Raw genomic sequence first — 24244 nt, 5'->3', positions numbered from 1 at the left:
TGATGGGTCCGGGTCCTACTCAGCCCTCTTTGAAGCTCCTCCACGTCTCAAGGAAACCACATGAGCACCAAAGCCAGAGAGACCTGGCCTGAGATCCCTGCTAGCGTTGTGGCCAGGGGTGAACCTCTTTTAACGATCTGTGCCTCAGTTAGAATCTGAATGAAATGCTTTTCTTCTAGGGTTGTAAAAATTAAAGCAATGGTTTGTCAAAGAAATGGCAGGTGCTTGGTAAAGTGGTAGCTGGTCCTCTGATTCACAGATTTGTTCCTATCTCCCCATTCAGTCTGAATTCGTCTCCTTTCCCCCCATCTTCCAGCTGAGAACTGGTCAGTCTCTCTTCTATTTATTTCTTATGTGTCTTATGGGTCTCTCCTCCCTCTGCCCAAATCAGAGAGTTTATGAAGGATAAGGACCATACACTGTGTGGCCTGGCAGTTAAAAACACAGACTTTAGACACCAGTAGTCTATCTTCACTGCTCATGAGTGAGCTCATTCATCCATTCAGCACAGATGACTGAGTTCTTTTAAGTGTTGAGGATTCTGCAGAGAGCAGTATAAACCTGGTTCCCACAGCAGGAACCCCTGGTCCTCCCCTTCTTATTTCAGCCCCGGCTGCGGCAGACATTTCAAGCTCAAATGGGCCTTGTGCTGGCAGCATCCACCTAACAGGTACGCTGCATCACGTTCTGCTTCCTGTCCCAAGAAATTTTCTGACATCTGAAGGGCCTATTTGGATCTTATGCAAATGCAGCCCAGGAGTGTGGGGTTAACACTCCTGGGAGCTACCCTCAACCAATGGGAAACAAAGCCAGTGGAGACATCCTGCAGCCTCCTGTCCTTCACGTAGACAATTCTGGGAGATTTCTGTACACTTGTCAGAGGTCCTAGGGGAACTGAGCCCCTACTGTCTACAGCGATGACCTTGGTAGCGCCCCCTCCTACTGACTTTTCCTTCTGCTCTCTCCCACTTTCCCTTCTCCCTCCTTCCTGCTTCCTCCCAAATCAACCACCTGCACCTGAATCCTTGAGTTAGGCTCTGCTTTCAGGAGAACTAAAGCTAAGATAATTTCTGCTCTTATAATGTTTATAATTCAATGAATGTAGAGAGACAATAAGTAAGAAAGAAATCAGATAGTGCGACTTCCCTGGCCGCCCAGTGGCTAAGACTCCATGCTTCCAATGAAAGGGGCGTGGGTTCGATCCCAGGCTGGGGAACTAAGATCCCACACGCCGCACGGCACGGCCAGAAAATAAAAGAAAATAAATTAAAAAATCAAAGAAATTAGATAGTGCTGTGAAGAAAATTAAAATAGGCTGATGCAACAGAGAATGATGAAGGGTCTAACTTTATGCTGGGTGGTCAGGAAAGGTCCCTCTCAAGCCACAAGAAAGAGCCACCCTTGTGATGTCCAGGGAGAAGAGCATCCAGGGCAGCCAAATAGCTGGGAGAAGGCCCTGGGATGAGAATGATGTTGACACAGTCTAAACACCTGAAGAAGGTCAGGGTGGTTGAAGCATGTAGATGGAGAAGAGAATGGTCCAAGACAGGCTCAGAGAGGGAAACAGAGCCAGATCAAGTAAGTTTTGTATAAGTCAGGATAAAGAGTTTAAATCTTATTCCTAGTACGTTAGGGACCATCGGAGGGTATTTTAAGCAAGTTAGTGTGACATGATCTGATTTACATGAATTAGCCTCTTCCAATCTCAGTTTGTTCCTCTGCACTTATCCATAACACTGGTGGTAATGAGGATTTAATGAGATCACGTGTGTGAAGGGCTCAGTACAAAGCCTGAAGTAGATCTACTCCACGTGTATGTTCACTATAATTATTATTCCTGTTCTGTGTCCATAGCTTACTCTACAGGGCCCAAAACAAAACAGGCGTTTACATATTTACTGGATGGTTTAGAATACGAACAACAGTCAAAGAAATTATCTCGTGATAGAAGATTATAGTGTTCCATGGATTCGGATCCCAACTCTGCCACTTAGGAATAAGTCACCCACCTCTTTGAAGACTCACCTCCTCTGCAAAAGAGGGAAAGTGGTATCTATCCCGTGGGACTGTTGTGAGCTAATGCATTTACCACGTGAGGTAGATGTGGCTTCTGGTGGGCAGGATGGGGGTAGGGGTGTGCAGTGCTGATTGAAGCACAGTTTGGGGTTTCTTGAAACTCCATATAAAAACAGTCAGAGCACCTAGATAGCAAAATCCAAAACCCATGTACAGCATTTACACCCAAACTAAGTAAAAGCGAATGCTCACAAATCCTGAAGCACCAACAGCCATAAGACCGGCATGTCACTGACATCTGTGAGGGAGAAAGGAGGAGGAAGTAACAGGGTATCTGATGGCCCTGAGTACAGAAGAACCCCCGCAACAGCACAGAGGCGTTCAGGAGAAAGTGCAACAGGCCAATTTGGAAACAGCAGCTGAAACTAGTAGAGATTTTGCCAAATCTAATAGGGGATGAGTGCTATCATTAAGGGCTGAGGACTGGTGTAGTTCAGTCCCTACAAAGTCTCAAAATGGACCCACAGGGCTCCTTTCCAAGACAGGATCCTACAACAAGGAGAAACTGTTGGGTATAGAATCAAAATTAAACAGAGCAAGGAAAACATAGAGAAAGGAATGAAAAAGTACAGATAAAGTGGGGGAGGGGAACAGAGCCAGGAAAGCTCAAAAAAACAAGCTGCTGTATTTTTTAACTTAACGTGAAAATAACAGAAGAGGGAACTGTGAAGTTATAAAAGCTTCCCAAATCAACTTTCATTCTAGAAGTTCAGGAATATTAGATTAACAGAAAAAGTATCAAAAACAAATTCCTTACAAAGTTACTGTAAGAAAAAAGATTAAAGAATAGAAAAATATTCCAACAAATAATGAGAACACCAGAAAAATCCTTTTAAAAAGAGATTAAAATTGTAACATATTTCAAAATAAATAAAAGATATTAAGAATAACATACATCAAATTTTTAAAACCTCAGAAATCAGATAATAGAATTCAACACAGAGTTAGAAATAAAAGAAAAAAATAATTTTATAAATGAAGACTAAACTGGAGGAAACACAAGTGCAGACAATACAACAAATAATGCCTTAAGAGAAAGACAACGTAAAAAAGAGAATTAAAAAAAAAAGATTTAGAAAAAATAATAATAATTTGAGAGAAAGTTACAAATACTGAACATAGGCAAAGAAGATCCAATATACGGATAAAAGAATTCCCAAAAGAAAACCAAAGCAAGACAACAAAACTGATACTAAAATCTACGATTTGAGAAAATTTCCTAAACTAAAAAGATTTGAAACTGCCTACTGAATTAGGACACCATGCATCTGAGAATTTAGTGACCTAACTTGACCAATACCAAGTCATATTTTAGTGAAATTATTGAAACTTAAAGAAAAAGAAAAAAAAAATCCTTTGGGCATCTAGAGAAAAAAAAAAGATTGTGACTCATAATGGAAAGAAAATGTGATTTTCATCAGACTTTTTGACACCAGTGCTTTATGCCAGAAGACACAGGAAAGAAAAAGTGAGCCAAGGATTTTATATCCAGCAAAACTAATTGTTGAATATAAAGGGTACAAAGTGTTATCAACTCCAGGAATATTATTTCCATAAGCCTACTGTAGACTCTACAAGAGAACAAGCTTCAGACAATAAAAACACCTAGTGGGATAAATTATGTGTCGAACTAAGACTAAATGAGAGTTAAAAGGGAGAGATCACAGCAGAAAAATGGTTCTTTGTTCTAACATTGTGGATAGAGTACAGCCATTGTTTTAAATGAGGAAAAATGGAGCTAATATATGAGAACAAGTGTTTCCAGTCATTTTAATCAGTGGTGGTAGCACTGATATTGTTATTTTGAGGTTGCTATATGTATAAAGTGGTACCAAGCAATGAGTAATCATGGTCTATTCTAATTTGACCATCTCCCGTGTCCTTAAGAACAGAGATTCTCAATGTGGAAGAAAGCAGATACAAATATAACATAGAAGAGATTAACTAAAATCTCTGAAGTCCTAAATTTGAATTAGAAACATCAGTATAAACTCACAAGATATTCGTGCATGTGTGTGCATGCACATGCATTCTACTGAAAGAGACCCAGGAACAGTGACCAGTCCAGTGGCAATGAACAACCTTAGCACTCAGGTTGTGATCTTTAAGTACTACGTCCTATCAGTAGAAACTAGGGCTCCTTGGAGAAATGGCTGATTTCATATCTGGAACTGGACATACACAACAAGCCTGGAACATCTTGACAGGCCAGATAGCTTCAAGCTATCAAAGGCTGCCAAAGTTGTATCAAAAGGAACCAGAAGCCAATGTGAAGAGACTCCCACTTGCCAAAGACAGGACAATTTGAGCTCCAGCAAGGCTAAGAGTGGCAATGTACTGAAATCCATCAAATATGTTAAATCCATGAGTTTGTCATTATAGGTTTAAAAAACTAATTGGTTTAGAGATTATAATACTAAGTGAAGTAAGTCAGAAAGAGAAAGACAAATACCATATGATATCACTTATATGTGGAATCTAAAATATGACACAAATGAACTAATTTACAAAACAGAAATAGACTCACAGATATCGAAAACAAACTATGGTTACCAAAGGGGAAAGGGGGTGGGGGAGGGATAAATTAGAAGTTTGGGATTAGCAGATACAAACTACTATATATAAAAAAGATAAACAACGAGGTTCTACCGTATAGCACAGGGAACTGTATTCAGTGTCCTGTAATCAAACATGATGGAAAAGAATGTGAACTATATATATATATAACTGAATCACTTTGCTGTACACCAGAAACTGACAAAACAAAACAAAGCCAAAACCCAAAAAACGAATTGGTTGCTTTTGGTGGATGACACGGATCCAATTTATTGTCTTGAAAACTAGATAAATAAGGGAAGTAATCAAGTGTTAACCTGTCTTTCCTATATACACGTACCAATCAGTAACCCAACAGTAGATTGGGGAAGCCACCTCCTTAAAAATTGTTGCAGGAAATACGTAAAAACAAAATGATAGTACTAGGTTATCACTATTTTTGCAACCTCCAGTGAATTAATGGATGTAGCACTGAGCAACAATGACTGCGAAAATCACAAAAAAGCGAAACCAGATATTATAGTCCCTGATGAAAAGTATACACCACCACCTGCAGTCCCGCCAAAGGGATTAAACCTGACTCTGATCAAGCCTCCACCAGCCGCCAGTTTGCAGGAAATATAGGGAACAAAGGAATGTGTTAAACTGCACCGAGAGAACGCAGACAGCAAAATCCCTAGTGTTGGAGAGTACTCAGGTCAGCTGATCTGGGTTCTTGAACACATACATTACAGGGGGGAGAAAAGAGTACAGGGAACCTATAGGTTAAAAAAGAAAGTATTAATATCTGGCGTAGAGTAGGCACTCAATGAATGTTTACTCCTGTTGGTTGAATGGATGACAGATTGATCAAAGACTGGATGAATAAGTGAATTTCTCGAGAGTGGAGACCTCATCTGTCTTTGAGCACTGCTGCATCCCCAGCACCAGCACAGTGCCTGGGAAATAGTAGGTGCTCAATTAATATAAGCTGAAGGGATGGACAGCTATGTCTTCAGTGTGTTTCACCAGCACAGGTGAGCATCTCATTTATTCTCACAACATTCCCCATTCAGAATCCCCATGCATTCTGTCCTCTGGATTTTAACAATGCTAATGACATAAACTGTCTTCCTTTTCTCTCTTCAAATCCACACACCTCAATTTCTCTAGAGGCTCTCCCTGATTAGCACAGTGCACCTGGAGCTCTCTCCCCTCTGAACCTTGAATTCCAGCTATATTTACTGCTTCTCTCTCATATGGTACAAAAGCCATCCTCATAGCCTTCTTGCATACAACTTGAGCTGCCTAACCCGACATCCAGTATCCATCATGAGCTGATCTCTGCTAGTTTCCACCACTGCCCTCCTGTAGCCAGTTACTCAGATGCACCATGCTCTTCCCGTTAGGCCTGCCTGATGTTGCACACGTGGTCCCCCTACCAGTACCACTCTCCCTGCTCCTTTCTCTGCTAGTGGGTTCCTTTAAGATTTAACTCCTCTGGAAGCCTTCTTTAGAGTCTCTCTCCATAGATCTCAGGCTGAGGTGCTCTTCCATATTCCTTATACTATAGTGTGATGGTCTGCCTACAGGCTGCCTTCCTCAGCAGACTTGGAGTTCTTTGAAGTCCAATTGGATCATTTGTCCCTGTGTCCCCAGGGCCCAACAGAGCACCTCAAATCCCCATCCTCCAAGCCCCCATAAGTATACTTTTCCAACATCCCCTGTCTGAGACACTATGATTCACTGTCAGAGCCGTGCTCTCCCTTGCTTGGCTAGTTTAATAAACTCAGTTTCCCTGCTGGTTCTTGAATGGGCTTCAACAGAACCGAGGGCAGTGTCTGGCACTAGTGGATACTTGGGAAGATGTCTGTAGGCAATGGAGGGATTATAAAAGCAGACTGAATATTGTGGATCAGACATGAATGATGGATTAAAATTCTGTCATTTTGTTATTATTCATGATTTTTCAAAAGGGCACAGAGAAGGGTAGTTTGGGTTGACAAATATGTATTTACCTTACTTTACCTTGGAGACAGCCAACCTGTCCCAGCTTGATCTATTATTTCAGAGACAGAAAAAATAACTTGCTTATCCCGAAAAGAAGGGGAAATTTATCTGAAAAAGTATTATTCTTTTATTCATCCAAACATACACACACACACAAATAAATCCCTTCTCCCTTTGGTAGTGTAGTCTCTGACTTTTTAAAAATGGTTGTTCCTTTCTGCTTGAAAGGCTGTATTTGCTATCCAGGGAATACTAGCCCTTTCCTTGGACTCAAAAAAGTATTTTATCCATTAAAATCTAACCAGGGTGTAGTAACCATAAAATGCAGCCACTCTGTTAGGAAGACGGATATCCTCAAAGATTTATGTCTGGCCGTCTCAAAGAAAATGTGTAAGATGGAGTTTTCTCAGAGACTTCCTGGCTGCACTCCACCCCACACATAATTTCTGTTTGTATAAACCTCAGATCAAAACTCAGGAAGGGTTAAGGGAAACCTTTCTGAACCACAGGTTATGTCTGCTTACCACCCTCGGTTGACCGTTTGGAATGAATTAACCAGTCCCTAACCAGCACACAACTGGTGTTTGGATGGAATTAAGCAGCCTCTTCAGTCCAAATGCTCAGATCGTCTGGGGTCTCAGATTCCATCCAGATTGGGGATGAGGGTCTACTCAAAGTCATTTGCATGTCCCTATAATTGTGGCAAGAGATAATGAAAACACACCACACGATTAGTCTCCAGGATATGGTGGAGACCATTGGAAACATCAGAATTCGGGAAGGGGTGGAGAAGGGGGTGTGACTATTTTGAATGAACCTGAAAGAAAATACTTCCCGAAGCTTCTTTCAGAAGGCGATTTCAGTTCCAATTTTTCATAAGGTTGGAAAAAGTTAAGCAAACGAGAACTATAGACACTTGTTTATAGAAGGTTTTTCTCTTTAATTGCTGTTTCTGTTTCATGAAAGAAAAGTCCCATAAAATAAAAGCTCGTTTCTGGTTCAGCGAAGCAGCGAGACTCCTGAAAATGCCACAAAAGAGGCTGACTTGACTCTGGCCAGCTGAGGAGCCCTGAGGACTTGAAGGTCTATATATTTCCGTAGCAAGGTATGTGCTTTCCCACCCTCCACCCTAAAGGTCTCTCCATACATTTGAGACGGTTTTTAAAATCTGAACTGTGGGACCATCTGGTCTCTGGCAAGCATTCCAGACAAGTGGTTTTCTAAGAAGCCAAGTTCTGGTTTGACTCTTTGATTGGAAAAGTATCTATTTCACTAAGGGTGATAGGCCCCTGGATGTATTCTCACCAAAAAACCCATAAACCAATACTTGAAATGCCAGCAATGAGTTGTAGGGAATTCTTCTGGTCTGCCTTCAAGGACATAAAACATCACAAAGGTCTTCTCTTTGGCAGAGAAGGGCCTGGCATGAAGAGTTGGCCCAGGGTGTGTGTGGAAAGAGTCAGACGTGGGAGTCAACAGGTTCGAATCCGGACTCTTCCACCAGCAAGCCAGTCTGACCTTAGGTGGGCCTCTTCACTTCTCCTGAGTCTGACTTTCCTCCTGTGTAAAATGGGGGCATTACCCTCAGTCTCGGGAAAGGTGGAGGCTCAGGGAGATGACATTTGTGTGATTCCTTCCACCATGCAGCAGGGCCTTACTAAGCATTGGTTTGAAATCCACCTCCCCACCATTCCAGTAGGGTGATGGAGACGCGAAACCTCTCTGAGGTCACTGAATCCCTTCCAAGACCTCCATGTGGGGTCTTCAAAGAAAACAGAGTTTTTTACCTGCTTTCATGAATGCAGTTAACAGGCTCATAAACCCTGGGGCTGGTATAAGGCCCCAGACAGGAGGGATTCTAAAGATGGAGAGGAAGATATTTCCCCTTGGAGCTGGTGCCAAGAAGAGGTGGACCAAAAAATGCGTGGGAAGTATTTGCTACTAACTCAATTAGACAACTAAATAGAGAGTAAGAATCACCAAGCCACATGCTTCGGGGCCAGACAGGTAGCATAACCACGTCTGGTAACAGCAGGAGAACCCAGGCTCCATCTGAAGGCAGCTGCCAGTACCAGGGAAGTGTCACCATTCAGGAACGTGAGTCAGTGTGGCCTTCAAGAAAAGACAGAAATCTGGATGTACAAGCTTCTAATTTTTTAATATTGACGTTTTTTTTTTTTAATGTAAACATCTGTCTGCAGGCCAGACGGGTAGGGAGAGATGGCTGTGGTTTGAGGGCTTCACCAAGAAGGTGGGGCTCATGCCAGGTCTTGAATGGGGAGTGGAATTTAGATTTGCTTATTTGCGTGTACCATGTGGACACCTCTTGGGAGGTGGTATGGCTAGGTGGTTATGGACTGGGTGTCTGATTCCTCATCTGCAAAATAAGAAAAATGAAGTCTGTTCGGAGAGCGATAGTGAGGATCAAGTGAGATCAAGCACGTTAGATTCTGCACAATCAAGAGCTTGGTTGTATTAGCCATTGTTATTCCAATTATCGTGGCTGTGGTCATTGCTATTGTTATCGAGAGCAGAGACAGATGGCATATACAGCTCTGCCACTCTTCACCCTAGCTCACCCCATTTGGAGAGCCCACGCTTCCACTACTTTGACACAATGGTCCAGTGAAAGAGACGATACCCCCATTTTACAGATGAGGAAACTGAGGCAGCACAGAAAAGTGAAGAACCCACGAGGGTTACACAGAAAGTAAGCTTCTGGAGGAAAGATGGGAACCCAGGTCTCCTTGGCTCCACAGCTCACCTTCCATCTGCTCCACGGAGTGTGTCCTGGATTCCACGATCCCCACGCCCATTAAGCTTCTTGTGGGTTCATCTCAAGTAGGCCCATGACAAACCGTCCTCACCTTGCCCGGCCCCACCACCCAACCCCATCATAGGCTCCTTTGAATTGGGTTGTAAGGCTCGTACACAAAGCCCAGGAAGCATCTTGGACGCAGAAAAGAGTTTCATGGTGTTCCTTATAAAAGCACAACCTGACATGCAGCTGTTGTGTCAACGATCCCTCTATTCCCAATTGCCAAAAACCCCAAACAGCTTAAAACAAAAAGAAACTGGCTCCCGGTCTGCAGGTCCGTGTCTACACGCTCACTCTGTTTTTATTAACTTGGCTTGTGGCTCCCAACCCGCAGGTCTGGGGCAGGTCTCCCAAGAGCAGGCACAGCTCTCCTCGGGACCCCACTGGGGAGGGGATGCCGGGGCAGTGGGGTCAGGGAGCGAGGGCAGTCCGTACTGGGGCAGCACTGTCAGCCCACAAATGTCCCAGACACGGATGTTTTGGTCTCATCTTGAAGCCATTTCCAGCCAAGGCGGGGTTCAGGGGGCCGGTTGCCAACCCCAGACACTCACCCTCGGCCACGTTCGTTTGACAGACACTGCATGCCAGGAGTGCCATGTATTTGCAGCATCTGTACAGGGTCTTCGCATCCATGGGCCCCTGGCCATTGACCTTACTCAAATTCAAATATGAACAGTCAGAGAAGGGAAGAAACCTCCGGAACGTATCCAAACAGTGTTGCCCTCCCAACTCAGCACCAGGGACTGCCCCTCTGAGGGTAGCTCTACTGTTGAAAAGGATCTTTTAGTCCCATATGTTCCTGTAACAATTTCAACTTATGCTCAGATGAAGACACAGTGGTCTTTCCCATTGCCGCAAGGAAAGGAGACTGCACTGGACTTTTCAAGATCCTGTGATTCTTCCTACTGGACAACGTATGCTTTTTGCTATAAGTGCTTCTCTTTAAGACCCAAATCTTCCTGTAAGACAGTAGATGTTAAGAACTCGGGCTCTGGAGGTGAACAGGCCTTAATTTGTATCCTATTTGTATGATCTTGGGTGAGGCCCTTGATCTCCCTCAACCTCAGTTTACCAATCTGTAAAACAGAGATAGCATGTTTCTACAGAGCTGCTGCGAGGATCCATGAGAACAGATGCAAAGCACTTAATTCAACAGCTGACAGTAGATGTGCCACAAAAGGGAGCAGTTATTATCACCATGGATCAAGAGGACACTGAAGCCTACAAGGTAGAGTGTGCAGCCCAAGGTCTCCCAGTGAATGAATGACAAGGGTGACATCTGTTCTCAGGACCCCTTGGCGCTACAGCCCGGGACCCTAACCACTATTCCATCACAGTTTCTTTAAGGGAACCCAAAGCTGAGCATAGACACCCCTTCATGTTCACATATGTCTTCATTCTATGCAGCTTTTCTTGGCCGGAGCAGAGCCAAACCCATCCCCCTCTTTCCTGCATCTGCAGAAGCCCCTCTGTCTGCCGAAAACCCAGGTTCAACTGGGAGGACTTCCAGGAAGAGCAAAGTCACAGATTTTACACTGACACACACTGGCGTCTCCCATGGCAAAGGAGATAGTCACCCTTCCAGCCCCAGCAAGACCACTTATGGGAGTTCGGGGGGATGCCTCTTGATCATTTCTACACCCGTTGGCAGGGCCCTTCTCACATCCAGCATCAGGTGAGTGGCTGGGCTATCACATCTCAGAATTCTATTCCTAGGTCAACTTTGCATGGACTCGGGAGCCCGTGGCCTTGGGAATTCCACAACCACCCTGGGATTTCTCCCTCACCCTTCCACCCAAGTCCCGATTTAACACACAACTAACTGAGGTGTGTCCTCCACACTACGATCTTTCCCAGCCCTGCTCCTGCAGGTGGCGGCTGAAGTCATGTGCATAAGGACCCAGGTGTCTGAGGAATTCTCAGAGCCCTGTCCTCGATCCATTTGTCTGCAGACATTATCTAGACTGCACGTCTCCGAGACAGGCCACGACAGAGCGCATTACGAGGTGAGCCCGCCTTAGTTTTCCCTCCAGCTTTCCCCCTTTTTTTACTTCTTGGCCTCAGCGCCCAAAGTCTTCTGGACATATTTTTCATTTTTCCAAATATCAATTGCTCTTTTATTCCCTCTTCGAAGCGGTGAGTAATAAGAGTTGTGTCTGGTCCTAAAATTCCGACTGAAATAAATTAGCCCAATGACCAACAGGAGGTGCCTAGAACAATAACAGCGGAATATTTGGCATATTACAAAAGAACCCCTGGATGTCAAAGTACAGTAAGTCTAGAAGCACATTACAGGGCTACGTTGCCAAAACGGGTATGCAATGAGCCATCCAGGCAGCAGAACGCCTCATAAATTAATCCCGCTTTTTTTTTCATTTTTGGTCCACTATTCACAGTTCTTCTAGCCCTCTGGTTAATGGGGTATGCAGAAGGGTATTTTTGGTGTGGCCCGCGTCCCCAGCAGGCAAGCATATGCCAAAGCTGTGTGCAAATGTATACATTTGTCCCCTCATTCGTCTGGCATCCCAGGTACCACTTGCTGCAGTAACAGGGGCAGGGAGAGACACAGACTTTGGAGGTAGCAAGCTGTTAGCAAATACTGAGCTCCTACTAAGTGCCAGGCATTGTGCTAAGTTCTGGGGATGCCGCAGAGGATGACAGGGAGATGGTCCATGTCCTCAGGGTGCTGGTAACTCAGACACGTCCCAGTCGATCTGAGCTGGGTCTCCATCTTGGAGCAGATGGGAGATGGGGACAGCAAGCAATGGTTTGCTCTGCATCCCAAATCCCTCTTTTCCTTGAAGGAATCCCCCAGATGTGAGGCTTGGGAGGAGTGGGGGCCAGACACAGCCCTGTCTCCCACTCTGCAGAAGCAACAGAAGCCCAGATTCTCCTCCCTACCTCGGGGGTGGCCAGGGGCCAGGCCTGTGACAAGGCTCAGTCTAGCCATTGCCCCAGTCCAGAGCTTTGAATCTTCCGGGAATGTCCCAGACACTGTGGTGGGCTGGAACAAGTCCCCCAAAGATATCTATGTCCTAATTCCTGGAATCTGTGACTGTTACTTTATATTGCAGAAAAGGACTTTACAGGTGTCATTAAATTCAGGATTTTTGAACCTCAGTTATCTGGGTGGGCCCCAATGCAATCCATGTATCCTTATGAGAGGAAGATTTCACACACACAGAAGAGGAAGCAATGTGACCATGGAGGCAGAGACTGCAGTGATGGGGCCACAAGCCAAGGAATGCTGGCGGTCAACAGAATTTGGAAGAGACAAGGAAGGGATTCTCCTCTAGAGCCTCCAGAGGGCATGCAGTCAGCCTGATGCCTTGGTTTCAGCCCAGAGATACTGACTTTGGACTTCTGGTTTCCAGAACTGTGTGAAAGTTAACTTCTGTTGTTTTAAGTCACTTAGTTTGTAGCAATTTGTTATAGAAGACATAGGTAGCTAATGCAGACACCAAGAGAATTTGGAATTCTTTCATGTCTTTGGGATCCAACATTTGCCCTCACACAATTCTGGGTTCAGAATGTTCCTGTGACACGTCCTGGCCTGTGGTTCCTCTCTCTGGATCTCCAGCCTCTCCATCTATTTTTCCAGGAGTTCCCTTTGGACCTCCCTCCAAAACTTACTTTTTCTAAATTTAGCGAATGATAAGGACTTCTGTTGCCTGCCATCGTCGGTAAGAAGCCCCACACAGTCAGGCTGTTATGAAAATTAGGGACAAGCCATGTTGGAGCCCAGCACAGCGCCCATCCCACAGCAGACACACAATAAATCAGAGTTCATAAACCAGTGGCCTGCATTTCACCCATACAGTGCGTTTTTTGTTTTTTTCCTAAAGTTGAATTTGTTACCAACATTTACGAGTCAGGAGATTTCACATAAAAGACTGAATTTCTAGCTTCTCTTGAAAAAAGTCAGAAGACCTTATGACACCAGATCTTACATTCTCACGGCAACAATTGGCTGGCCTTTCCAGACATGCATGTTATAATTTGCCACAGTCCCCACCAGGTCTTTTTGTTGTACACCCAGCCCACTCCTCTCATTTTATTAATTGTTCAGTACCTCTATGCCTTTGAGTTTGTAATCCTTGTTACACATGCAAGTCAGACCCAGGTTAGGACTGGGTTCCAGTGTAAGACCCAGGTTGGGAGGTCTTTGCCCAGGAGGCTCAGTCTCCCCAGATTCCCTTTCTTCTCCCCTCTAGCTAGCCAAAACTGCCTCCTTTATGGAGCCATCCCAGTCTCCCTTCTCCATACCCCATTAGGCCCCACCCATTCTTATCCAGGCTTGCCTATTAGACCACGTGTATCAGTTTTCTGGATAGATTTTTCATAGAAAGTTTTTGCCTTCTTAAATTTACTGGGCGAGACTTTTGCATTGAGTTGGCACTGGAGCACAGTCTATAAAGACTGGAGAAGCAAGGAAGAAAAAGGAGGGGGGAAAGGAGAGAGAGAGGGAGGGAGAGAGGGAAGGGGAGAGGGAGGGGGGCTAACTGGGTTCCTACTTTGAACCAGACCCTATCCAGTTAGATTATCCCAGTTGGCCCTCCCAGTATCCCCACAAGGCATACGTTATTACTGGTCTCATTTTTCAGATAACTGAGACTCAGAAACACCATGACACGAGGATTCGAACCCACATGTGTTTGGGAGACAGAACTCAAGCACAGAGCACTGCTTGGTCTCCGCCTGGTAGGTATGGGCAGACTGCTCCCTGCAAATGGTATAATTTTTCCATTAGTGATTTGCCTGGAACTCTTTTTTCACTCACACATTTTCCATTCATCCCCCCACTCCCCCATTCACTCCCACGTTCACTCAGGAAGCCTAATTCCCTAGTCCGCGGTCCCTCCCTCCTTTCTCATCCCCTCCCTCTTCCTGTACTGGGTAGTGGAGTGCTGGCTGGCAGGGGAGGTTGGGAGGCACCCCGCCCAGAGCCCCAGCTCCTAGCACCTACCCTGCCCCAGCCCGCAGCCCACACCGGCTTCTGGGCAGGCGCTCTGAGGGCCGGGCAGGGATGCTTGGCTTCCCTCAGTTTCCTGCCCCAGGAACTGGCCCTCAGAACTAATCACAGAAGCTCCCCAACTCATCAATGCTCTTCAGAGCAGTTTCCTGGAAGAATTCATTGGGTTTCTAGGAAAATGTTTCCGGTTGTCTTCTCTTTCCATGGCTGTAATTCATTACTTTCGATATGCCACAATTAGTTTAATGGGCAGTCCTGGAGTAACTGCATTTCACATTTGAAACGTTTCCTGGAGGTAAAACCCAAGAAGCCAGTAGCTGCCCATGTGCAAGACCATGGAGATGACGCAGATGGCCTTGTGAAGAGTCCCCGGGTGGGAGCAAGAGACTTGAGATCTGGTCTTTTTTTTCCGAATGGCTTGGGGAGATCCCTTTCTTTTTCCGGTCTTGAGTTTTCCCATGGAAGGGGCAGTATCTCATGGCAGTCAAGACCCTGGGTGCTGGAATCAGACCCATGGAGTTCAGATCTCGGCCCTACTTCTCTGTAACTTTAGGAAAGTGACTTAACCATTGTGAGCCTCAGTCTCCTCATCTGTAAAATGGAGACAATAATATAATTTGCCATCCAGAGTTGAAATAATAATACAGTGAGTCAATACATATAAAGCACTTTGCACAGAGCCCTGTGCTCAGTAATTTCTTGATGTATCTTAGCTGTGGATGATAATAATAATAAGGATATGCAGGAGAAAGGGGAAGAAGAAGGGATGGAGATGGTTTGACATTCCTGGGTGCCAAACTGGGGTCGTCATGAAGTTGAAGAGGAAAGAGGGAATATAGCTACTTTTGATATTTCAAAAAGCTTAATGAGGACACATCTACTCACCCACAATAAAGCCACAAAGGATAATGAGCATGGCAATTTTCTTGGCTTTTGGCTGAAATTACATTAACCCCTTGGGGTAAACTAAAAGGCTTTGGAGTTAAATAGACCTGCACTCAGACCCCTAGCAGAGTGTATGATCTTGAATAAGGAGAGTAACGTCCAGACAGACAGACAGCCCCAATCTTGCAGGGCAGTTATGAGGATTAGATGAGATAATATATGGAACGCACTTAACAGGGGTCTGGAACAGAGTTGATAACTACTGTGGCGAATATCCTTCCTCGGCGACCCTGGGCCTCAGCTTCTTCATTGGTAAAATTAAAATCATACCACCTGCTTTCCTCATTCAACAAATATTTTCTGATCCAAGTACTATAAATACAAAAATGTATTCACCAGACATAGTTCAGGGCCTCTCAGAACCCACATTTTGAAGTTGCTCATTATTCATCCATTCAACAAATATTTTTACTGAACATTTAGTATGTAACAGGCTGCAAAATGGGATTTAGAGATACAATGGCTAGTAAAACAGACTTAATCCCCAACTATCTACAGAATTATAGCCTGGAGAAGATGTAATAAATAAAGTAGTGAAGTGCGTAGCATACAGTAGGTGCTCAATTAATAAAAGTTATCTGGCTGCTAATCAGGAACTTTGTATGTGTCACTTCGGGAAACTTAGATCACCAAAATGTTGAAAATTAATGATTTCTTAACACATGAAATTTCTTTGGTAGATGGAGGCTTTTAAAATATGAGGGGAGTGCAAAGTAAATGAAATATTTAAATATACACTTAAAACATGTATAGGATCTGTATGCTGAAAACTACAAAATGCTGATCCGAGAAAAACTAAATCAATGGTAAGGCATACCACATTCATGGATTGGAAGACACAACATAATAAAGATGACAGTTCTCCCCCAAGAGATCTGTAGGTTTAATGCAATTCCTGTCAAAATTCCAGCTAGCAAGGTTTTGTTTTGTTTTGTTTTTGTAGACACAGACATCTTATTCTAAAGTTTATATGGAAAGGCTTAGGCCCTAGAAGTGCTGAAAATAATCTTGACAAAGAACAAAGTGGGAGAAATCACTCTACTCAATATTAAGGCTTACTGTATAGTTATAATCAGGACAGTTGGTGTTGGTGTGGGGATCAATACATAGATCAATGAAACAGAGTAGAGAACCAGAAATAGCCCCACTCAAATATGTTCAGCTTATTTTTGACAATGATGCAAAAGAAATTCAAAGGAGAAATGAAACCATTTTCTACAAATGGTGCTGGAGCAAATGGACATCCACAGGCAAAAAAATGAACCTTGATCCGAACTTGACACCTTATACAAAAATTAACTCCAAACATATCATGGACTGGAAGGTGAAGCATAAAACTATAAAACTTTTTAAAAATAGGAGAAAATCTCTTGCTTCTAGGGCTAGTGAAGAGTTCTTAGATTTGACGCCAAAACCCATGACTCACAAAAGAAAAAAACTGATAAGTTGAACATCAGCAAAATTAAAACCTTTTTCTCGGCAAAAGTTCATGTGAAGCAGATGAAGAGACAAGCTACAGACTGGGAGAAAATATTTACAAACCATACATCCATCTAGTATCTGAAATATACAAAGAACTCGCAACACTTAACTGTAAAAAAACCATTCCAATTAGAAAATGAGCAGAAGATGTGAACAGACGTTTCACTGAGGAGGAGATACAGATGGCAAAAAAGCACATGAGAAGATGTTCAACATAATCAGATATCAAAAAAATGCAAATCCGGGCTTCCCTGGTGGCGCAGTGGTTGAGAATCTGCCTGCTAATTCAGGGGACACGAGTTCAAGCCCTGGTCTGGGAGGATCCCACATGCTGCAGAGCAACTAGGCCGGTGAGCCACAACTACTGAGCCTGTGCGTCCGGAGCCTATGCTCCGCAGCCAGAGGCCGCGATAGTGAGAGGCCCGCGCACCGCGATGAAGAGTGGCCCCGCTTGCCACAACTAGAGAAAGCCCTCGCACAGAAACCAAGACCCAACACAGCAAAAATAAATAAATTAATTAATAAACTCCTACCCTCAACATCTAAAAAAAAAAAAGGGAAACCTTAAAAAAATATGCAAATCCAAACCACAATGAGATATCACTATATACCTACTAAAATGTCTAAAATAAATAATGAAAACACCAATGCTAGGGAGTATGAGGAGAGACGGTATTGTTCCTATATTGCTGATGAGAATGTAAAATGGTACAGCCACTCTAGGAAATAGTTTGACAGTGTCTTATAAAATTATCATGCGATTACCACATAATCCAGCAATTGTCCTCTTACACATCCCAGAGAAATAAAAACTTAGGTTCACACAAAAACCTGTATTGGCATACCTCGGAGATATTGGTTCCAGACCACCACAATAAAGTGAATATCATAATAAAGCGAGTCACACAATTTTTTTGCTTTCTCAGCCCACATAAAAGTTATGTTTACACCATACTGCAGTCTATTAAATGTGCAACAGCATTATGTCTAAAATGATGTGCATACTCTAATTCAAAATACTTTATTGCTAAAAATGCTAACCATAATCTGAGCCTTCAGGGAGCTGTGGTAGTAATATCAAAGATCACCGATCACAGATCACCATAACAAACATAATAATAGTGAAAAAATTTGAAATATGGCAAGAATTACCAAAATGTGACACAAAGACATGAAATGAGCAAATGTTGTTGCTCTATGCAGGGTTACCACAAAACTTCAATTTGTAAAAAATGCAGTCTCTACGAAGTGCAATAAAACAAGGTATGCCTATACAAGAAAGCCCATATTAGCTTTACTCATAAAAGCCAAAACCTGGAAACAGCCCAGATGTCTTTCAGTGGGTAAACTGTGGCACATCCCTGCCATGAAATACTACACACAAAAAGAGAGGGACAAACTACCGATGCAGGATAATCGGGGTGAATTTCCAGGGGATTATGCTAAGTACCAAAAAGCCAGTCTCCAAAGGTCACAGACTATTTGATTCCATTGATACGACATTTTTGAAAAGATAAAATTTTAGAAATAGACAACAGATCAGTGGTTGCTAGGAATTAGAGACAGTGGGGAGGGGGGCGCGGAAGGGAGGGGGCACGGATCAAACGGCAACACAGAACCCTGTGGTTTGGGAATTCTTCTGTATCATGACTGTAGTGGTGGCTACCCAAATCTAGCCACGTGACAGAATTATTTAGAATTAAATACACGCACAAATGAATACAAGTGGAACTGGGGAGATTTTAATAAGATTGATAGATTGTATCCATGGCAAGAGCCTATGTTACCATCAGTGGAAACTGAGTAAAGGGTACCCAGGATCTCCTATACCATTTCTTACAATTGCATGTGAATCTAAAATTATCTCAATAAATTCAGTTAAAAATATTGTATTTTTTTTTTATTTAAAGACTTGCATCTTAAAAAAAAATTTGAAAAGAGAAGAAAAAGGATCAGAAAAATCACCATCCTGAAATAAAATCTTTCGGTGTATTTCTTTCTGGTCTTTGTTTTTTACATTTATATGAAAAACAAGTTGGGGCTAAACACCAGGGTGGTGCAGAGTGGGGGCCTGACTGTCCCCACCTTCTGTGACATCAGAATTCATGGCTTGAGAGATGCATGGTGACCAGAGGCCGGGAAGGTGAGGGTACCCTGTTCCACCCAGGCAGCCTGACCTGAGATCATGGTGAGCCAACAGGTGCACAGCAGGGGGCGAGTGGCAGCTGAGAGAAGGGGAGGTCACTCTCAGGACAAGAAACAGGTGAGGCCAGACCAGGTGTACATGGCTTTCCTCCCATCTGGACTCCATTTGACACTCCAGGAAGACTGTAAGGCCCTCAAAGTCAGGAACGGGCTTTCAGCCCGACTCTCCCTAGAGCCCAACCTGGTGGAACACAGCAGGGCTCAGGAGCTTCTTCTAGAAGTCATTACTGACACTCTTATTTAATTCTCCACACTGCCAGCAGAAGCTATGCTCCAGGAGGGCTGGGATTTTTATTTAGCTTCCTGCTGTATTCCTAGTGCCTAGAATAGTGGTTGGTACATAACAGGTGCTGAATGAATGAATGAATGACCCGAAATAAACAGGATAATACACCTGAATTGGAGAGGTCGTGGAGCTTTTGTTCTTAGGGCTGAAATTCAAACCTCACATAGGATTTTGTCAAAATGGAAAATGTTAGCACTTACGTGCACAGCCTGGTGCTTCTACCCCTCTCTCTTTCATGACATTCCCGAGAAGCAATTGTTAGCAAATGGGTAAGCTGAGGTCGGAAAGGCAAAAGGCCAGACAGCAGGGACATACTGGGATTCGAAGCCAGGGCCATCTGATTCCAGAACCCTTAGCAAGGTGACCCTGCACTCCACCGCCTCCCAGGTGGAGAACTGAGGGAAGGATGTAAAAGGAGGCTGGGAAGGATGTAAAAGGAGGCTGGGAAGGTCATCTGGGCCTTGCACACTGTGGAAAGGGGTGGGATTTTATTCTGAGATTAGTAAGAAGCCATTGAAGGGTTTTAAGCAGAGCGATACAAGACTGACCTATATATGTTTTCAAAAGATTTGTTCACTCATACATTTAATACACATTCCAACGCTTCCTTTATGCTGGACTTTGCGGGGCTCCCATTATGCTGCAGCTTTTGCTAAAAAAGTGTCCCACGAATCTCAAACCCCAGGAATGCTCCTTTTAGAAAAGTCATTTAAAAGGTTCTGTGGTTTGGGGAATGCTGATACCCTCGTTCCCTTCTTGGAGATTTACACAGCTCGTTCACAGAATGAAGGCTCTGACAAGTCCTGCAGCAAGGAAATCCACATAACTTTGTTTACCACAGCATTTCCCAAATCAATTTGATGACAGAGTCCCCACCTTGCCTTTTTGAAAGACCTTTCAGCATATATCAAAATCCACTTTACAGGTGAAGAAACTGAGGCTCAGAGAGAAGAAATGATCTGGCTCAGGCCCCACAACAGCACAAGAGAAGGACTAAAACTCAATTTTAGTCCCTGCTCCCTGCCTTTGTCTCCACCCTGCACACACACACACAAAAAATATAGCAGCAAGTATGCTGGTGAAGACACCATCCTGTAAAGCACATTGACAGAGGAGTGGTTAAAGAAACAGAAGAGCTTTCAGACCACAGAATGTTCATCAGCCGTTATAAAGAATGAGTCAGTTCTATGTGTCTTAGATAAAGAGAGGGAATATTGTTAAGAAATTTAAAAAGTGCCCTAATCCGAAGTGTACAATGATTTCACCTTGGGTGTCCACACCCAGGCAGTTGCTACCCAGATCAAGCTATAGAGCATGTCCAAGTTTCCTCCAAGGCCCCTCCCAGCTCACACTCCATAACCACGATTCTGAGTTCTATCATCACAGACGAGTTTTGTACGTCCCTGAATTTCATGGGAATGGAATCAAACAGTGTGCCCCTTCATGACTGGCTTTTTTCACTCCTAGTGTGTGTGACAGACTCAGTCACGTTGCTGCTACGTAATTAATTTTTACTTTTTTTTACAGTTAATAATAATATAGTTGCTAGTATATATTTTTGAAAAGCTATCCAGGGAAGAGACAAATTATGAAAATCTCTTATCTTCTTTGTTTGTGGTAGTCAGTCTAAATCTTGCTTCACAAAGACAGGTACATAAGAAATGTATTATTTCAAGTCAGATTAAATCTGGCTCAGCCCACATCCAGTGAGCTGGGGGGAAAGTCAATGTCGGTCACTACTGTGTCCACCTTAATCCTCTCTCCACTTTTGTTTGCCCCTGACACCATCACTGTCCCAACTCACATTGTCTGTTGAAAGCAGTTGTCTCTGAATTCCCTGTGCTAAGACCTCCCAGCCACACCACAGGGGCCACCCGGGAGAGGGAACTGGGCCCCTCCCAGACTCAGATTCCCCCTCTATCTTCTCCCACCTCTCCAAAAGGCTCTCAGTTTTCTCCCCTTCTGATCCTGGCACACCCATCAGAATCTCCTAAATGGTCTTGGACTGACCCAAGTTCCAGGGAGCAATGTTGTTTTCAGGCAGCCGTTTCAGTCCTGCACCCAAACCCCGAGAGGTAGACTTCCAACTGCAGCCTTGACACAGTAACTGGGGCTAAACTAGCCCTCCCATTCATTGTAAGCAGCCATGAAATTGACAAAATAAATGAAGCAACTATTTTCCGGTGAGGGCAGCAGACAGCACAAAAGTGCAATCCCTGAGAAGAGAAAACTGGTGATTGCCTCAACTCTCTCCCAACGACGGCTGCACCAAGAGTTAGAGGGCGAACAGAGCCCAGCAGTGCTGCTGAGCTGCAGAGAGTCTGCACAACTGAAGCAGCTGGACTCCGTAGGACAAGGCATTGGAGAGGAAGAAGAGCTGTGTGTCGAGAGGACCCCGAAAGCCCAGGCGGGGATCTCCATGACTTCTTGGCTGTGGGCTGCATGCAAAGGATTAGATTACCCACGGCTTACCAGACAGCAGCTGCTATGGGGTTTAGAGCAGAGATACTGGAAGTCCAGCAGTGCTGGAGGTGGATGGAATTCTGATCCAGCTAGAACCATGAAACCCCTTAAGGTCCCAGGCGTCCATCTGAGAGCACACATATATGTACAGACACACACGCACACACACACATATATTCTATATTCATACAATATAATATTACTCATCAATAACCTCGAACATGAAAACATGGAGACATCTCAGAAGCATTATGTGGAGTAAAAATAGCTCAACAGAAGAGTATATAATATATGGTTTCATTGATGTGAAGTTACAGAACAGGCAAAACGGCTCCACAGTGACAGAGAGCAGATGAGCGGTTCCCTATGGCAGGGGCGGGGGTAAAGAGGGGGTTGGCCGCAAAAGCACATACAGGAACTTTCTAGGATGATGGAAATGGTCTACATCTAGATTGGAGTGGTAGTCCACAAGCACAGACATTTGTCAAAACTCATCAAACTGTCCATGTAAAATGTGCCTTTTACTGTATGTGAATTATACCTCAATAAAGTCAACTCCTTTTAAAGATCATTTCAAAGAAAACATGCAAAAGCGAGGCAAGGAATGAGAACAGAGGTGGGCCTTCCTTCTCAGCAGGGAGAAAGGGAAAACACCAATGAAATGTCAGTAAGTTGCCATGTTATCTAATTCTGCAATATTTGCGGGTTTTGTAGTAAGTACACGTGACGTAGATAATTAGAAAAAAGTTAAGCTCTAACCATGACCTTATAGCAGCCCCACGCCTAGCCCCCTGTGAGGGAAGCAGGGATGCACATATACCCTCCAGAAATTCACCTCCTCCCTCCTCCTCTTCTTGCCCCCAGACACTGTTGGCGTTGCTGATCTTGGTGCTATATGTGGGCACAGGAATATCAGGTGAGCATTCTGGAATCTGAGGAGGAAGGAGCCATGTCCACACAGAGTCAGGAGCATATTCTGGAGATGGCCGCATGCCAAGGGGGCCTCCACAGCTTGCCTTCTCCCATCCTCTTCATCCCATTGGGATGATCAACCGAGTTTATTCCAACTCACTCTCCTTTCCCTTATTAAGAGGTGGTGTTTGTGCCTGTTTCAGGAAGAAGTTGGGAGGTGTCAGAAAGAATCAGAGAATGTAACTACGTCCAGAATCCTATGACTTCCCAGGTAACATATTCAAGAAGGTACTGAGGGATGTCAAGCTTGGCTGAGGAAATCTGAGAAGGCTTCCCAGAGGTGTCATTGATGGGTCTCGGCCGGGTGGAGAAGGTGGGGATGGGTACTTTGGGCAGAAGGAAAGCATTGCAAAGGCTCGGGGAACTTTTAGAAACCAGTGGCAAGGGAGGGTCGACATGAAAAGGCTCAAGATGCAATGTGAGTGTCTGCCTTTCAGGTGTTTGAATACCAGACCAATGACCCCTCAGAAGAACCAATCAAGGTCATCAGGACCTGGTGGAAGGAGAACTTGCATGTTTTCGTGGAGAAGCTAGAGAAAGGGGTGCGAGACCTGGAACAGCTGGTGCAAGACCTGGAGGAGTGGCTCGATGCCCTCCTGGGAGACGGGTACCCAGAGGAGCCCAGAGCCACCCTCAAAAATCACTTGTGAGGGGCCAGGGCTGGGACCTGGGCAGGAGGCCAAGTGGAAGGGGGCAAAGATTCCCAGGGGTTCCTCTAAGTAGGGCTGAGCTGTGACACTTGAAGTTTAAGGCAGCCAAGAAAATAAAGTAGTTGAGACACTGAGAAATCTAGTTGTCACCACTGCTGGTCCATGAAAGCTGAACCCAGGTCAGGAAGACACCAGGCTCTGCTGAGATACCATCACTTGTAGCAGGACTCTGGCGCACAGGAACCAACACCAGCCTCAGAGCCAGCCACAGGGTCAGGACCCTTCTCTTCCACTTTACTTGGGTCACTGTGCAAAACTCCTCAACCTCTCTGCAACAAAATATCTCATTAATAAGAATCAGGGAAACAGACTTTGCCTCACAGGGTTACACTGAGGATCAAACGTGTATGTATCGTGTATGTCTGGCATATAGTAGTACCTGATAGATAGTTCTTCCTTTTTCCCATTCCTTTTTCCTTCCTCCTTGGAAGTCAGCAGGAGGATGCTGGGTCTAGAGTATACAGATAGTATGCGGCAACTCAACCTTCTGACACTGCTGGTAGAAGCGTAAGTTTCCAGAACCCTTCTGGAGGGCAATTTGGTGAGAGCTATCAAATTCACAAATGCATTTATCCCTTGACCCAGCAATCAACTTCAGCGATTTATCATATGTATCAATATATGCACATTGTGAAGTTACACACTTTGCTTCTAACAGCAAAAAAAAAAAAAAGGAACAATCCAAATGAAAATGACATCAGTAGGGCACTGGTAAGTACATCCAAACAATGAGATACCCTGTAGCTGTGAAAGAGAAAGAAGAGGCGGCT

At 44.2% G+C, this 24244-nt stretch overlaps 1 protein-coding gene across 1 annotated transcript; it reads left to right on the top strand.

The window, feature by feature from the left end:
* Positions 1-19023: 19023 nt before the first annotated feature.
* Positions 19024-23414, top strand: SMIM23 (small integral membrane protein 23; the record flags this gene model as incomplete). Its single annotated transcript, XM_082835011.1, has 4 exons — positions 19024-19101; positions 22657-22708; positions 22908-22975; positions 23202-23414. The coding sequence occupies 4 exons, from the start codon at positions 19024-19026 to the stop codon at positions 23412-23414; spliced, it is 411 nt and encodes a 136-aa protein (XP_082691137.1).
* Positions 23415-24244: the final 830 nt, after the last annotated feature.

This window comes from Leucopleurus acutus, assembly GCF_964270905.1.
Source record: "Leucopleurus acutus genome assembly, chromosome: 3".
NCBI lineage: Eukaryota > Metazoa > Chordata > Mammalia > Artiodactyla > Delphinidae > Leucopleurus > Leucopleurus acutus.
The sequence above is the reverse complement of the archived record's forward strand: the minus strand, read 5'-3'. Positions and strand labels throughout refer to the sequence as shown.